Genomic DNA, 17598 nt, shown 5'->3' with positions numbered 1-17598 from the left:
AAAGGTCGCCATGCTAAGTTGGCTTCCCAAAAAAAACGCGCTAGCTTCCCAAAAAATGCCAGCATGCCGCACGCGCATGCCGCACATGCCAGGCGCGCATGCCAGATGCGCTTACCAGACGCGCATGCCAGACGCGCATGCCAGACGCGCTTGCCAGACGCGCATGCCAGACGTGCATGCCAGGCGTGCATGCCATACGCGCTTACCAGATGCGCATGCCAGACGTGCTTGCCAGACGTGCTTGCCAGACGCGCTTGCCAGACGCGCATGCCAGACGCGCTTGCCAGACGCGCATGCCAGACGCCCATGTCAGATGCGCTTACCAGACGCGCTTACCAGACGCGCATGCCAGACGCGCTTGCCAGACGCGCTTATCAGACGCGCTTGCCAGACGCGCTTATCAGACGCGCATGCCAGACGCGCTTCCCAGACGTGCATGCCAGACGCGCTTACCATACGCGCTTACCAGATGCGCATGCCAGACGTGCTTGCCAGACGCGCATGCCAGACGCGCTTGCCAGACGCGCTTGCCAGACGCGCTTGCCAGACGCGCATGCCAGACGCGCATGCCAGACGCCCATGCCAGACGCGCATGCCATCGCCACTGACAAACCATCATGCCACGGCTACTGACAGACCATCATGCCACGGTTACTAGCACGTCGCTATGCCACGGCCACTGGCATGCCACCATGCCACGGCTACTAGCACATCGCTATGCCACGGCCACTGGCATGCCACCATGCCACAACTACTAGCAGGTCGCTATGCCACGGTCACTGGCATGCCACCATGCCACAACTACTAGCCAAAACGAGCCTAGCATCACATATGCTATTTACCTACGGCAAGCCTCTCAATTTTAACTTCCCACACGTAGCAAATTGCTACATGTTTTTCATGAAAACACTCGAGACATCAAAACATGTCACAAACTGGGGGATGCTCATCAGGGTATTGGTATGGCGGTTTATAGCGTGCGGTGTGCAATACGCCCGTTACAAGAAAGTGTCATAAGAGTGAGGTGGTTAGTAATGGCAAGAAATAAGTGGTGAAACGCAACTTCATTATGGAGACATCAATTCCAGGCGTTAACCGTTACCACTTATCCACCACTCAACCGCTTCCACTTCTTACGAGGCCAGGGTACGTTTTATTACGACTTGTATAAATATGTTTCACCTATTTCCACCAAACTACAAGTTTTGGTCAGGAGTACAATACCACGTCCAGAAATCACCTGGTAGTTTTCCATTCAGCTCACCAGTTCAATTTTCTGATACAAGTCGCAAAACACCCACACTTCCAGAATCAACTATTCTGGCCTCAACACTTTCTTCACTTCCCTCCCTAAGACCAACCCTTCTCCTTCACTTTGTGATCGAAGCAAGCCTTGAACGACCATTTCTTGGTTTAGGCCAGGATTGTACAGATTGATCTCTCGAATCAAAAGTACTCCCGTGCAGTATATTGTTTTGGGTTTAGATTTGTTTGTCACTTGCACTCACACGAAATTACCGAAATCAGCAGAAACGGTTTTCACCCACAAACACATATATAAAGCTACAACGTTTATCATGGAAGATAAATCGTTCCAATCGGGAATGACCTAAAGTTAATCGAAGGAGAATTAAAAATTTTGTTTCTAAGTAACAAGATGGAAGATAATCGAGGTCTTTCTTAAGCTTGTTTGTTTCCGCCCTATTTATCTATAATCAACTTTATTTGACCGGAAGTCAGCTTTCCCCATAAACATTTCAGCTTTCCCTTTAACAAAAATCTAAACTAATACAAGATCGACTTTTGATGTTATTTTGACCAATGATGATATTGATGGTAGTGACAATTTTGAGATCGATGCCAGTGACGACATCGATGATGACCTTGATACAGAGTTGCTAAACATGACGAATGCGCTAACGATGTATATCACGTCGAAAAAAGACCGACTTGGTCAACCTGATAAGATTTTAATTTCCCCGCGAAAGACAAACACCTATTTTTCTCCAAATGCAATTTTTAACTCTAAATTACATGAAACTCAAATCTTTAAACCCTTTCGTCCAATCTTCCTTTCTCAGAACATTAACAAACCCTAATTACTCTTACAACAATTCTACTCCCCAACAACTTCTTCTCCTTCTAAATAAAAGTTCATCTCTGAAACAATTCAATCAAGTTCACGCGCACATCACAATTTCAGGTCTGAGCAACAATCAAATCTTGATGGGAAAACTTATAGAAATCTCAGCCATTAAATTCCATAAAAATAATAACAACATGGATCTACCAATGAAGATATTCACTCATTCTTCTAATCCTAATCAGTTCGCTTGGAATACCATCATTAGAGGATTTTCGATTAGCCAAAACCCACAAAAAGCTCTTCACATATTTATCAAAATGCTTAGAAAAACTATTGAGCCTGAAAGCTTTACATACGCTTTTGTACTTAAAGCGTGTGCGAAGATGAGTGCGTTTCAGACGGGGATATCTGTTCATGTTTTAGTACTAAAGAGTGGGTATGGATCTCATTTGTTTGTTGCTAATACTATGATTCATTTTTACGCTTCGTGTGCAAATTTGGGTTATGCAAGGAAGTTGTTTGATGAATTGTATCAACCAAATGCTGTGACGTGGAATGCTTTGATCTCGGGTTATGTACAGAATGGCCTCGCTGATGAGGGACTGAGGGTGTTCGAGTTGATGCGTACTGAGGGTATTAGACCCGATGATGTGACTGTTATTGGTGTGATTTTGGCATGCGCTCAAAAGAAGGAGCTCGAGCTAGGAAGATGGCTTCATGGTTATGTTGGTGATAATATAGCTGAGTTTGGGATGAATTTGAATGTTTGGACGGCATTCATAGATCTTTATGGAAAATGCGAGCAGATGGATTTAGCAAGACAGGTTTTTAATAATTTGAGAAGAAGAGATATTGGGGTTTGGAATGCACTTATAGGAGGTTATGTATCAAATGGGTGTTATAGAGAAGCCTTGGACTTGTTCCAAGACTTGGAAATGGATGGGCTCGATCCGGACGAAACAACACTAGTTAGCACATTAACTGCTTGCCGGCATATGGGAGATCTGAATGTTGGAAAGAAGATTCACAAATGCATAGAAGAGAAGTGCAGTACGTTTAATTCAATATTGGGGACTGCCTTGGTTGATATGTATTCAAAATGTGGGTGCATCAGTGAGGCACGTAAAGTTTTTAATTATACACCTAAACGGGATCTAATGACCTGGACATCCATGATTTGTGGTCTTGCTGTTCATGGGTATGCACAAGATGCACTTGATCTATACGAAGAAATGTTAGGTACTGGTTTGAGGCCAGATGGTGTCACATTTGTGGGTGTTTTATGTGCTTGTAGCCATGCTGGATTAATTGACCAAGGGCTGCATTATTTTCAGTCCTCGATGAATACCTATAAGATTTCTCCTACGGCTGAGCATTATGGATGCATCATAGACCTCCTTAGCAGGTCAGGTCGTCTAAGCGAAGCATATGAAATCATCCGCTCTATGAAGAGCCAACCAAATCCAATTATTTGGAGGGCACTCTTAAGTGCTTGTAGAGTGCATTCTAACGTCAAATTGGCTGAGGCTGCGATTGAAAATTTGTTCAAGCTAGAGTCTGATCAGTCTGCAGATTATATTCTCTTGTCCAATATTTATGCTTCTAATGGACGGTGGGAAGATGTGGAGACGATAAGAAGGAAGATGGGGGAAGTTGTGCTGAGGAAGGTACCAGGGTTAAGTTTTGTCTAAACAGATAATGCTTGCAGTAGTTATGCACTTCAGGAACAAAAGTGGGTTCTTGCTTAATCTAGTGCAGAGGTCATGGCATGTTTTTAATTGACTGCAAGAGGTATAAATTGAACTGCTTTCTCCTAAAGACCACAGAGAAGCAAGAGAGGCAGTGGAAAGAACCTGTGCATTATATGTTAAGCAAGTGTTACAAAACAGCGGTTACGAGTGTCTTCACGTACATGGTGTGGTCAATTGATTAGTTATGGTGTTGGGAATGCAGTAACCATTTAAATGATCTGAATGGGTTATGGCATATATAAAAACTACAAAAATATATGGCAAGTTGCGAAAGGACTTCCAAGTCAATGTTACTACTTCCTCGCATGATTTGAATCACAGCTGAAGTCTGGTACTTCTGGTCTTCCACTTAAACCATCTTTATCAGATTTACTGAGGTGTTCACAAGGGCTTAACATGAATTCAAACAAATATCAAGAAGTATGGTGTTAGGGATTACAATTTTACCGTGTTGGGCAGCCTGTTCCTATGCAGTGGAATGGGAGCTATGAAACCATAATATCAAGAAGAAACAAAGTTGAATTCAAATTTACTTACATACTACTGTAGTATATTATTTTGATTTAATTGAATTTCAATAATATCACAGTACATTCTTGCAAAAAAAAATGACTATCTGATGCTCAGAGCTGCCTAAAATTTTGATAGTAAATTCTTCTCACTATGAGTTACATCAATATTGAAATTGGGTACTCCTGGTCTCCAACAACCAGGAAATGAGAACCTTCTTCCATCACCATTAAACCATCATTATTTGCTCTACTAAGGTGTTCGCAGGGGCTTAAAGTGAATTCTAGATCAGCTTTTTCTCCTGCAGCCAGTTTCACGCTTTGGAACCCTATCAGCTGCTTCACTGGACTTCCATGTCGGGTCTCGGATTGTCTTATGAAAAGCAAAACAGGATGCTTTCCGGACATTTCTCCTGAATTTTCAACTCCAACAGTTGCCGAAAATTTAAGCTTCTCACAGTATTCAGTTCCAACATCAGAGACAGAAAGATATGGCACTTTGTTCACGAGTGCTTGAATGTTGCTAAATTGAGTCAGAGAGATCTGGTTCTGATCAACTTTTGCAAATTTGTACCTGTATTTTGAGTAGCTGAGACCATGACCAAACTTGAACACTTTTCTACCCTTGTAGAATATGTAAGTACGTCCTGGATACCCAGTCGCAGGATTTGCTCGCATTCTCATATCTGTCATTGGAGTTTTGGTGAACTCCTGTGGGTACCAAGTTATGGGTAATCTCCCCCCTGCAAATAATAATAACTAGGTCAAATTATAGCCTCAAAGCATATTACATTGATTAGTATATCTCTTAAGGGGTTGGTTCTATTCCTGGTAAGAGACTAATTGACGAGATGGTATTTGAAGCTAGAAGTTCCTAAAGTTGGGCTGTTACAAGTTTGTATCGTTCAAATGGGACAAGTGCTGAGTATACAAGTTATTATAAATTCGACATAGTATCAAAGCTAAAGGTCTTCAAAACTCATAGGTTTGAGTATACAGACTGAAGGACATTAGTAAATGTGCAATACAGCTTCTTAGACTCGTCATCCCTTTGCATAAATCATATTAATAAAGATAAAAGTTTCCTTGAAACTCATTTTGGTTGTAATTTTTTTCTTTTACGACCAAGATGAGTTTCCAGAAAACTTTTATTAACAATTATTTTTTTATCTTTATTAACAATTATTTTCTAGATGCATAGGGAATAGTGAACACCCTCTCCAAACATTTCATAATCCTCTCGACCCTAAAATGGGTTTCTAGAAAACTTTTATCTTTAATAAATATAGTCGCAACTGCTTTGCAGATCCAATATACTGTCGGTTTGGGGCGTAGCAGTTTAGACGGATGATACAACTAAGGTACATGCGACAGAACTTTGTCAACAGATGGGAAGTATACGTAAACCCTAACCTAGGCACTCAAAAGAAGCTCCACTTGTATGTAATAAATGATGATGAGGATCAGTTGTGAAATGAAAAGTTTACCTGGATTGTGGTCGCCAAAGACAATTTGGGCCAATGCAGCTCCACCTGCTTCACCAGGATAACCAGCCCATATAATGCTTCCTATCTTTCGATCACGTTTAGCAAAAGCAATATCAACAGGACCTCCACTGAGAATCACCAAAACTATCGGTCTCTTTGCAGCTTTTGCAACACTTGTAATAAGAGCTCTTTGCTGCCCAGGAAGTAAGAGATCAATTCGATCAAGTTCTTCCTGTTCCTCTGTTTGATCCAAACCCATAACCATAATGACATTGTCAACAGATTTTGCCAATTTCACTGCTTGGTCTATTGAAACCGAAGAATTACATGCAACTGAACCACAACCCGGGTGATAAAATGTATCCCTAACATAACCCTTCAATGCTTCAAAAGGTGTAATGGTTTTACATGGAGGTCCGAAATAGTTCCCTTGAAGTGTTTTGGCAACATTGGCGTTTGGACCAATGACAGCAATGGTTTTGGTTTTAGATTTTGACAATGGGAGTAGTTTGGCTTTGTTTGTTAAAAGGACAATGCCGTCAAGGGCAGCCTCAAGAGCAAGACCTTGATGTGCTTTCGAGCAGACATCGTTCGGACCAAATTTCCCGAAAGGCTGTTGAGTTGGGTTGCCGTTGAGGAGTCCTAATCTCATTCTAGTTGTAAAGAGGTTAGAGAGAGCTCTGTTTATGTCAGTTTCTGAAACATTTTTCTGCTGCACTGCTGATTTCGTGTGCTCTTGCAAGTATGAACCACAGTTAACATCCATACCTGCCAAAAGTTCATCCAAAAATTAAAACAGGTAAGGAAAATGAAGAGCTGCAAAAGATTCATGATATCTACGTCATACCCTAAGTCATAGGGGAAATATAGGTACATATCGCTGAGCATTGTGGAGCTCACAAAACAGAATCAAGAGGTGATTTCAGGTACGGATAATCTACTTATTATGCAGATCATTCTCCCGTAAAACAAATGGCCATTGCATCATCCAGTCACTAGATGATCCATGGCATTGCTCCCGCACTAATTTTCAAAAGGCTGATTTTTTGTAAGAATAATAATGAATTCGAATGAGTATAATAGCTCAACAACTCCACAAGAAGATGTCAGCTCTTGTAGAATTAGACGTGCCTATTCTTATATCCCATGGAAGAAGGTGTAAACGAAGCCCAGGTATGATTCTTGTGTTATATTTGTCACCGAACCAATTCACGAGCTCTGAAACACTCAAATTCTAAGTTTTCTATTGACTCTTAATCTTTATGAAATACATGTTCTCTCTCTACCACAAGCCTAAACAGTAAACATGATGCAAACAATAACCTAAGTCCATATTCATATAAGATGAAAGAAAAACAAGCATATAGATCCTTACGGAGTCGAATTGTTTTACAAAACACAACGCCATTAGTAGTATTTCACTAATACTGGAGGCCATTTCAATTGTTTTAGTTTAGGCCACCATCTTAATTTCTACCGACAAGTTTTGGCAACACATTGTGATTTCAAAACAGTCTTTGAGCTGAGGTGACAAGTCATTTGATCATGCATTCCCAAGTCATCAATTCTGGGCTCCCCTATAAAGTCGCATTTTTTTTCGAGGAAAAAGACTATGGTCAGCTGGTATTGACTAGACCTACGACAAGCTAACAATAGATGGGAATCGTGGGATGTGAGAAAAACTGATCTGGACAGTTTAGTAGATCCACTTTATACAAAGCACGCGCAATATAAAATAAAGCTGGTCCCTACCTTATCTTCTAAAACTAGCAAGCAAATAAAGAGATAATAATAAATTAAAAGCAACAGCGGGTCCAAGTCCAACATTACCAGCCTTCAGAACATCACCCACCGCGTCTTCTGGTATTTTGGCATATCCTTGTGCATCATGGATGATGGACACCGCATCACAATCAGATGTGATGTACCTGATCACAAAAAGATCACATTCTCAGTAAACTTTCATGATAATGTTCCTTCTGAAATCCACTCCAGAAAATATTCTTACCCTTTGAAGCTCCATTTTGCCCTGGCTGTGGTTGACAAGAGGTTATAATCTGCACAGCTTGGAACTCCATTGACGCGATTGTATGAACACATTATCCCGCTTGCTTTGCCTTCTGTAATACAACTTCTGAATGGTGGTTGATAAGTGTCTGCTAAATCTTGCAATGTAACCTACAAAACAATAAAGACCCCAAGTATTAGTTTCAAATTTTTATGTCCATCGATATCCAAAGACAAATTTTTACAACTAGCGTGATTTCTTTTCTTATTGAGTTGGTCAAAGTTAGATTACCAAGTACCAAAGAATTTGTACATCGTGGTTGTGACTAGTGAGTGTTCCTGAATTCAACACACTGTGACTGTAAAATATTGAAATAGGAAACTTTGGTGTTTGGTCCTAAGCTCACAAAGTTAGTTATAGTAGGGTCCAACCGGATTTTTTTTTTATTGAGAGGTCCAAAATTAATTAAAACACGGAAATGATCATAATACCCATTGTTACCAAACGTGTGTGTTTACACGTTCATTATATCAAGTACATATCTGTTACACTGATTATAAATTCGAGTACATATCTGCTACACTACTTACAAATCTGAGTACATATCTGTCGCTTTGCTTACAAATAGAACACGTATCCGCTAAATTGCTTACAAATTCGAGTATATATCTGCTGCTTATGAATTCGAGTATGTATTTGCTGCACTGCTTACAGGAAAAGTACATGTTTGTTAGAATCAATGATAAATGAACTAGACAACGTTTTACATCACATATACTGTAGGATCATGCCAATTAATCTCTAATATTTCTTTAATACAGTATTAAATCATAGGAAAAATAAAGGAAAACCTTTATATGCACTGTAAACACAGAAAAACTATTACATCATATTTTCAAGACACCACTAAATGTGGTACTGGCAAAACAAATAAACAATGCAGTTGCAGTTGAAAAATGGTGGCAAATAAGCTATTATGTACTTTCGTTATTCAATTGATGATATGAAACTTATACTTGCAATCGGTAATCACAGAAAAAATTGAGAAACAAGATGAGAAATTAGATTACATGTTTGAAACGGGAGAAAGTCTGTCTTCTTTTTTGGATATTATAACCCACCTATACAAATATTTTCTAACCAGCAAATTTTGCTGCACACCGCAGAAACATAAACCTGTAAATGGAGTAGAGCTGGTCAAGCAACGAGAATTCATCAAAAGTAAAATGCAATTGATCTGCAAACACTAACCAAAACAATTGGTTAGGAGGTGTAATACAAATAAAGGGCATTACTGAAAGCAATCAAAGCAAAATCCAGGAGTTCCTTGCTAACCAATATATGACAACCGTTTCTTAAATTAAAAATTAGAATTTGTTCAATCCCAGTTAGGATAATAAAACCGAACTTCTTGAAATATATTCTTCAATACACCTAAATTATTGATTATCAGTTGCCATAACTTGTTCCTGCTGTCTGTATAAAAAGGTGTCCTTATTCTTAATCTTAATCTTTTGGTATCAAACTATCATAGCACCAAAGTTTATATTGAGATAAAGGTGTGGTGAAGGCCACAACAGAGATGGGTTCTAAGGGGAAAGGTTGTGATGACAATGAGAAACCAGTTTATTTTATTAATCATAACGTTCATAAAAATATTGAGTGACAATTAACATCAACCCAGTTCACTATTTTACTGGGACCCCAACGAACAATTTTTATTTTATTCTTTCATAAAATGCAAAAGAAACATTAGAGACCACTACCTGTTTAGATTGCCATCTCTTTCTCTAATGTGGCGAACTCGTCTTCTTCCTTGGAGTTCTTGTTAAAAGGACGACGATTTGGTTGATTTACTTGTGGGACATGGACTGGAGGTACATGGTAAGTTGTTTCTGTATCAAGAATTTGCTCCTCCAACTCTAATTCTTCTAGTTCCTCGAGTTCAGCCTCCAATTCATCCTGCAGCAAATAAGATGTTTCGACTCTTAAAAGCTATAAATAGGTTATTGGGATATCACGTTACCTCATCAAAGTCATATCCAATAGGATTTGCCAGTGCGTTTTGAATTTCTTTCATGTTTTGTGTTTGCTCATTGATCTCATCCATTGTCTTGTCGACATCGTCAATATTACTGTAAATAAGATGACATTTCGCTTTAATATTACAAGGAATTAAACATTAATTACCCAGGACAAAGTGGAAGAGAAGACAACTAGGCTGCCACTTACGTTGCTTTCTGCATAGCTTTCATAGCAGCTGCTCCAGTCCTCAATGCATCAACTGCGTATTCATGAATTAAAAAAAAAGTTTCTATCAGTACACCATATACGTACTGTGTATTCATGAATTAAAAATCAACTGCATGTAAATAAGAATTGATGTATTCATGAATATAACATAATCAATGCACATATTTCAGTATTACAAATACGTACTCATAGATCGAACCCAAAAACAATGGCAAAACTATGAATAAAACAAAATCAAAAGAGGTTTCTATCAGTACACCATATACGAACTGCGTATTCATGAACTAAAAAATCAACCGCATGTAAAGAAGAAATGATGAATCCTTGAATATAACCGAGTCAAAGCACATGTTTCAGTATTACACATATGTACTCATGGATCGAACCCAAAACAGTGGCAAAACTTTGAATAAAACAAAATCAAATGAACTTTCTATCAGTACGCCATATACGTACTGCTATTCATGAACTAAAAAATCAACTGCATGTAAAGAAAAAGTGACGAATCCATGAATATAGACGAACTAAAGCACATATTCAGTACTACACATACGTACTAATGGATCAACCAAAAAAAAACAGTTTGTATCAGTATTCCACATATGTACTGCTGATTCATAAACTAAAAACAATTGTATGTAAAGAATCTATCAAAATAACATAATCGAGAGCGTCTTATTTCAGTATCGAAGATATGTACTTATGAATCAAACAACAACAAGTGATAAAACTAAGAACAAAACAGAATCAAAAGCAATTTGTATCAGTATTCAACATATGTACTGTTGGATAATACCCCTGAAACAACAAACAAGCACGATTTTAATAAAATGAAGAAGCAAAAACAACAAGATAATCAAATCGAAAGTTTAAATATGTTAAAAACATCATAATCTAGCCAAAAAATTGAATAATTACGATCAAGATTCATAAAAAACAAACCAAAACAAAAATAAATGCAAAAAACAAACACAAAACGAAACAAGAAAGTGAAAACGTAATCAAAACGATCCGATCTTCACAGATTCAGTTGAAAAAAAAAAAACAACAGCAGAAAGAGATATTACATAACATACCTGTAAATCTTCAAAGAGATCTTCATAAAAACTCTAGCTCGTAATCCAAAAGCAGAAGCAAAATTTGAGAAGATGAAGAAAGAGAGGAGGAGAGCGGAACTCAGATCTGTAAAAAATGGTGATTTTTTTTAAGAGATATATATGTATTATCAGGGAATGGGTAGTTTGGGTATTTTTAAAAGTGGATTATGACATCCCGCACGTGTACCGGACCGGGGGATAAAAATTTTGGTCCAATTTCCTCTTTTTCTTTTTATTATGGACCTCTGGTTACTGGGCTTTAGTGGGTGGACCTGCTACTAACTAAGACTACCATAATAGTACCTATTGGTAATTCATAGATTGAAATAAGTATACTCTCGGTTTTGGGACAACCAAAACATTGTCCGAAACCGATATTTTGTACCTTGATTAACAAATCCGAAACATAAACCCAAAACCCTGACTGGCTGAGATAGGAGAAGATAATGTGTAGAGCTGGAGCATTGCTATTTGCTAACCAAATTTTGATTGATTATTTTAAAGCCATTAAAATTCCCCATCGGAGCTTTTCAAACAAAATAAAATACCGAAAGTAGCAAATAAACAGAGAAAAAAGTAAAGTTGCAGAGGAAAGAGAGGAACAAAACCCTGTAAAAGTAACAGCATCAAAGATGAAGAAATAAAAATAATGTTGATTTTCGTTATTTTACTTACTTGAGCATTGAAGACATATCGAGTAGTTCCATTCCAACTGTCTAGATCATAGGCAGTGAAATGTTTACAACAAGCTGAAGCTTGAAGATGACCTCCCCTAAGTTTCCCACCTTCAAAAGAATCACCTTGAATTCCTCTAACATAAGAAACTGAATATTTACTAGTAACCATTGGATCTTCACCAGGTGTTTCTTGCCCTCTTCCCCATCTTGGATCTCTAAATATGTTAATATTTGGTGCCCAAAATGTCATTCCTGTTGCTTGCCCTGCATTGTATACAGCTCTGGCTTCTATTCCAATGGCCTGATTTCACAAAGTAACGAAAACCCATTAAAGATTTCATCTTTCTGAAGCAAAATTGATAAGATATAAAGTTCATTTATCTGACCAATACGATACCAGAGATGTGCATCGAAAGAAGATGCAGTTAATATTACTTGAGGGAAGCTAGTAGCAGAATAAATGGGTCCTTGAAAATGAATACCAGGTCCTTGACCAGAAACACCATGTAACGATTCAGACCACCATTGATAACTAGGTATTCCTAATCTAGGAATCCCTGGTGCTGTATTAACCAGTTGTGATATTTTTTCATCTAATGTTAGACGAGAGATTAGATCTTTAACTCTTACAGAAAGGGGTGATATAGTTTTACAAAATGTGTAAGATTTTGCTGATGGGTCTGATGAATCACAAGCAAATGGTGGTTTAGTTGAAGAGACTGAGATGAAATGAACATTTATGTGAATGAAAACAGTGAGTAGAAAAAAACTTAAGAGGTTCATTTCTTGATTGAAGTTGGGAGAGCTCTTTTACTCAACTGGTTAGAGCTACACAGTGTGCTGTGCTCCTTTCATTATATAGACAAAAGTAATCAATCTAACTTCAATGTCTTATTAAATAACTTCAATGTCTTACTAAATGGCAGTATCCTTCCCTAAACAAAACCTACTGTTTGGTTGATGAGTTAATGTCTTGTTTAGGGCGATGAAGTGGGATGTTAACTTTAGACGATGCACCGGGTCCGTGATTTCGTAATGTTAGTATGTTAGTGGCTTAATGAATTGTCTCGTACCAAAAACCAACAAGACTGCCCAGGGTCACCGAAGTCCACCGGGAGTTTCATTTCAGTAAATCCAATGGTGGAAGTCGTTTTGATAATCCCGTAAAATTTGGTACCCGTGGTAATCTTTCATACTAATACAGTAGGGGAGTGTACTATTACAGACCCATTGATGTTATTGGTTGATAAGGACTAAGGATATACAGCCCGATCTTGAAAATCATGTTCCGCGCCAAAGGGACAAACGACGTCACTCTTTTCATCAGAATATCTGTATTTCGGTTCCGTTTCTTAATGTCACGATTTATAAAAGGGGATACCAGTCCTACTAAGTGTTATATCATTTCATCGAACCAACGGCCAGAATCGATGGTATTTTTTTGTCTTATATAAACGATATCAACACTTAGTAGAACTGGTATCCCCTTTATACATTATGCTTAATATGGACCGTTTTGTGCAGGGGACAATTGATACTATAGTCAAAATACTAGGAGGTCGGTAAGGTCCCACGATGGACAAACTCTCTCATCTTCTGCCTCAAAGACTGTGGTTTTTTAATTTAAAAAACATTTTTTTAGATTTTGGACAAATTATTCCTATCTAATTTTGATAAAGTTTTTCGGGAATATTTTCTTTTTAGGGGTCGTGAGTTATTGTCCCAAAGATGCCACTATCTATAAAAAAAGACTCATCAAAATAAAAGTAACACCAAAACCCCAAATAACAAAAGTAACACAATAATCTCAATGGTGTCACTATCTGCCGCCAACCAATAACACCATTACTAATCAACGGTAACATGACAAATAGCATCACTGCCACCATCCTACCATCATCATCCAGCAACACCATCATTGCCACCACCACCACCATATCCACCAAAGGACAAAATGCCCCAAAATCGACCCCCAGGTTTGAAAATGCCCCGGACGTTAGGCAAGAAATCAAAATGCCCCAAAATCGTATCAAAATGCCCCATTCTGTTATATTTTCCGTTTCAGAGCGTTAAGTGGTCAAATGCGTAAGCATGTGGCCCGCACGTGGAAATCGATTGACATTTATACCCTTCTGTCCACCAAGATGAAAATCTAGGGTCGTATTTTCGTCATTTACTGAGATTGCGACACGTGTCGATTACAAAAATGGACGGCGAGAGATTTTGGGTTTTACATTTACCGATTTTTTTTAAATGACCATGGTGTCCTATTAGCTAGGATCGCGACACGTGGAACATCCTAGCTAATCAACGACTAGATTTTCCGACCGTTGTGAGATTCCGAACGTTGTAATAACGGTCATTTTTTTTTGTCTCCCCTGACTTATAAATTGTGAAGATGATCCAACCAAAAATCAGTAAAAAAATTTTTTTTCTTCATAATGGCTGCTACATCAAGCCAGGAATGTGAGATGTGCAACGAAAGAAATCATCAATCAATTGATTGTCATTGGATCTACACAAGGTGTAAATTAGTTCCTTGTAATGGTATTCGTAAACTTTTAAAGGTCAAAGATGGTGCTAATTCAGGGAAGAAATTCTTCTCTTGCTCTAATCCCATGTGTTCATACTTCGAATGGTTTGATGATACAATTAAATCCATTGCACCTCAGTACAATGGAGGTTGTAAAGTTTGTGTTGGTGATCACAAATTTTCTGATTGTCCTTGGTCACAGACTAGATGTATCAACCCCAAATGCAATTCAACAAAGGTGACGATTTTAAACATAGCTCAAACATCATGGAATTATGGTATTGGCTACCTAAAATGCCTAGAATGTGAAGATTTCCAATGGGTTTCTGATGCAATCTTTATGAAGAAACAAAAGCAATTAGATAATATTGAAGATCAAATTTGTGCACAACTAAAGATAAAGTGCACACTTAGAAGATAAAGCACAACCAAAACTCATGTCAGAAAAGGTTAATGTAATGTTATCATATTGGAAGTATTCCTCAATGTAATGAGCTGAATTAAGAAATCACCTGGTCATCTTCATACCCCTGTACATGGTTGGCTGCAACAGATTCCTGTGTAGGAATACTTTGAGATTCATGATCATGGTTGTCTGCAACAGATGCTTGTGTCAATTCCACTTACTCTTCATACTCAAAATCAAGTCTTGTTGGTCTCTTATCACTAACCCCACTAATAGTAGCAGTTTTATTAAGTCTTGGACTCCTCCTAACCTCAACCTTTTTACTAACTGTTTTCTTCCTCACTGGACTGGTAAAATTAGTCACACCACTTACCCCACTAACACTGGCAACATCAGAAACATAACCCCATTCTCTAACTGTAGGAGTAGGAATGATTGGAGTGAACCACAGTCTTACCAAATCATTTTTATTTGGTTTACCTTTGTTCCAAAATGAAATAAACATTTCCTCTGATTCACACTTATCACATGCATTCCCTTCTTCATCATTAAATAAAAACATTTCAAGTGCAGAATTCATACCATGTGCATTCACCAGATGTCTCTTTACCATATCCATAAAAGCATGTCCACTGGTACCAGCTTTACAACCAAGAAAATACAAGTCTTTAAACCTGCCACCTATATCTGTTAACCAGAAATTCCTATCCTCACTCCCCATTCTGAAACAGTTAACAATAATGAAACAAATCAATTAAAATGGCATATACATTATCTAATACAAATGGCAATGCTCTTGTATAAAATTTACAAGTCCATTACAAATGGCAATGCAGATGACAGTGTAACACATCAAATACAAGACTGGTTTTTTGTTTTTTGGTTAAGCCCATTTTTTTTTGGTTAAGCCCATTGTAAGTGAGAACTGCAATGCATACAAAATGCTGATAAGCCCATTGTATTTGAGCTTCAAATACTGATAAGCCCATTGTATTTGAGCTTCAAATATGGATAAGTAATACATAGGTAATGCTGATAAAACAAGATATTTCACCTAACTTCAGCTTCAAATATGGATAAGCAGCAGGAACAAGGATATATAGCTTCAAATATGGATAAGCATTTAATCAACATATAAACCATGCACTTCAAATATGGATTAGCATAACAATCAAGTTCATTTTTTAGTATAACAAATTGGCATGTCAATAAGATGAAACAAACAACATGTCACAACACTTCAACTCCACCCTGACTACAACAACATCACCCAACTATGCTAATGTCCATTTCCATTCTAGTTAACACAGTTCACAATCATAGTGATATTGAAAAGAGTAATAATAGCTCAAGAAGCTCATGCTTATACAGTAAACCAATTTCTCCACCCTGACTACAACACAGTTCAACATCACCACACAATCAATCAATTTTACAGTTATAATAGCTCAAATAGCTCATGCTTTTACACCATCACAGTAATAATTTCCATTTTATCTCAAACAACTCATGCTTATACAGTAATAATAGCTCTGCAATTTTAATTTTGTTCCCTAATAAAATTACAAATGGGGCTTTTACAGTAATCCCCAAATTCAATTATCCCCTAAAAATTGAAAACCCCCAAATTATAATCCCCAAATTCGTCAAACCCTAATTTTCCTCTACTACAGAAACCCTAAATCATAAAACCCCAAAAAAAATCGTAAATCGAAAAACCCATCCTACAGAACCCAAACCCTAAATCGTAAAACCAAAAAAAATTGAAGGAAGTTACCCAATTCGTCTTCCTGTCTCTCAATCTCTCACCGTCTTCCTGTCTCTCACCGTCTTCCTGTGTACATCGTCTTCCTGAAGCTCATCGTCGTCCTGTCTATCAATCTCTCTCTGAAACGTTGAAGAACAATGGTGAAAACCCTTGCTCGTAATCAAAATACAAAACAAAAGTTAGGTTAAATTTTACCTGTTCTTCACCTGTCCATGAACACCTTGCCTTGCATCCAATCCGTCTAATCGAGCAAGATCTTCTCTTCTTCTTCCACCCTCTCAATCTCTCATGGGTTCTCTCCTCACTCGCCTGTCTCTCTCAGCCTCTCTCTCTATCTCTGGTCTGTGTGGTTTAGGTTCGACAGGAGGAAGATAAGATCTGGTGCACACGTACGAACCACACGGGTGGAACAGGTGTCGATTAAGGTGCACGTGTCGGGACCTTGGATGCCCACGTGTCATCGATTTTGGGGCACATGTGTCAAAGAGACTTACACGCTTCGTTGGGATAAAGGGCAAAAAAGACATTTCACCTAACAGTTGACTAGTCAAAGGAAATCAAAATGCCCCGTTTTGACCAAAATAGAGAAAACTAACGGAATGGGGCATTTTGATTTCTTGCCTAACGTCCGGGGCATTTTCAAACCTAGGGGGTCGATTTTGGGGCATTTTGTCCTTTAACCCTCAATATATACCAGCACCACGATCTCCACCAACCAGCACCACCCATCATCATCAGCTTCATAACCATCATTGCCACCACTAGCTACCACTACTAGCAACAACACCACATCCACCAACAAATACTAGCACTACCTTCACCATAAAAAGCACCACCACCAACCAACACCACCACTAACCAGAAACAGTACCACCAAAATTTGGTTTCATCATTAAATTTTTTGGTTTTATGATAAAAAATAGGTAAAAATAAGTTGAAACCAAATTTGGTTTCATCATAGAATTTGCTGAAAACAATTTTGCTTGAGGTTTTTGTATCAATTTTTAAAAATTTGAGGTTTTT

The 17598-nt window shown here is 38.2% G+C and overlaps 3 protein-coding genes across 6 annotated transcripts; 1 reads left to right on the top strand and 2 right to left on the bottom strand.

Annotated features, from left to right (window-relative positions):
- Positions 1 to 2280: 2280 nt before the first annotated feature.
- LOC113332119 (pentatricopeptide repeat-containing protein At1g08070, chloroplastic-like) lies at positions 2281 to 3777 on the top strand. The gene has a single exon (XM_026578795.1). The coding sequence runs from the start codon at positions 2281 to 2283 to the stop codon at positions 3775 to 3777; it is 1497 nt and encodes a 498-aa protein (XP_026434580.1).
- Positions 3778 to 4425: 648 nt separating this feature from the next.
- On the bottom strand, positions 4426 to 12736 carry LOC113331830 (probable beta-D-xylosidase 7). Its single transcript, XM_026578471.1, has 6 exons — positions 12250 to 12736; positions 11867 to 12169; positions 7842 to 8011; positions 7664 to 7761; positions 5834 to 6601; positions 4426 to 5089 (listed from the first exon to the last, which is right to left on the bottom strand). Exons 1-6 carry the CDS (start codon positions 12649 to 12651, stop codon positions 4506 to 4508), a joined length of 2325 nt encoding a protein of 774 aa, XP_026434256.1. The 5' UTR covers positions 12652 to 12736; the 3' UTR covers positions 4426 to 4505.
- On the bottom strand, positions 8799 to 11274 carry LOC113331831 (vacuolar protein sorting-associated protein 32 homolog 1-like). Of its 4 annotated transcripts, XM_026578475.1 has the most exons (5): positions 11171 to 11274; positions 10074 to 10125; positions 9868 to 9976; positions 9608 to 9803; positions 8799 to 9078 (listed from the first exon to the last, which is right to left on the bottom strand). In XM_026578475.1, the coding sequence occupies exons 2-4, from the start codon at positions 10094 to 10096 to the stop codon at positions 9612 to 9614; spliced, it is 324 nt and encodes a 107-aa protein (XP_026434260.1). In that variant the 5' UTR covers positions 10097 to 10125; positions 11171 to 11274; the 3' UTR covers positions 8799 to 9078; positions 9608 to 9611. The 4 variants fall into 4 exon arrangements, with proteins under 4 accessions (XP_026434260.1, XP_026434258.1, XP_026434257.1 ...); XM_026578473.1 differs by lacking the exon at positions 11171 to 11274 and having other exon boundaries at positions 8799 to 9087; positions 10074 to 10889; XM_026578472.1 differs by lacking the exon at positions 11171 to 11274 and having other exon boundaries at positions 10074 to 10889.
- Positions 12737 to 17598: the final 4862 nt, after the last annotated feature.

Source organism: Papaver somniferum, unplaced genomic scaffold (genome assembly GCF_003573695.1).
Source record: "Papaver somniferum cultivar HN1 unplaced genomic scaffold, ASM357369v1 unplaced-scaffold_128, whole genome shotgun sequence".
NCBI lineage: Eukaryota > Viridiplantae > Streptophyta > Magnoliopsida > Ranunculales > Papaveraceae > Papaver > Papaver somniferum.
This window is presented reverse-complemented; position numbering and strand designations above follow the sequence as displayed.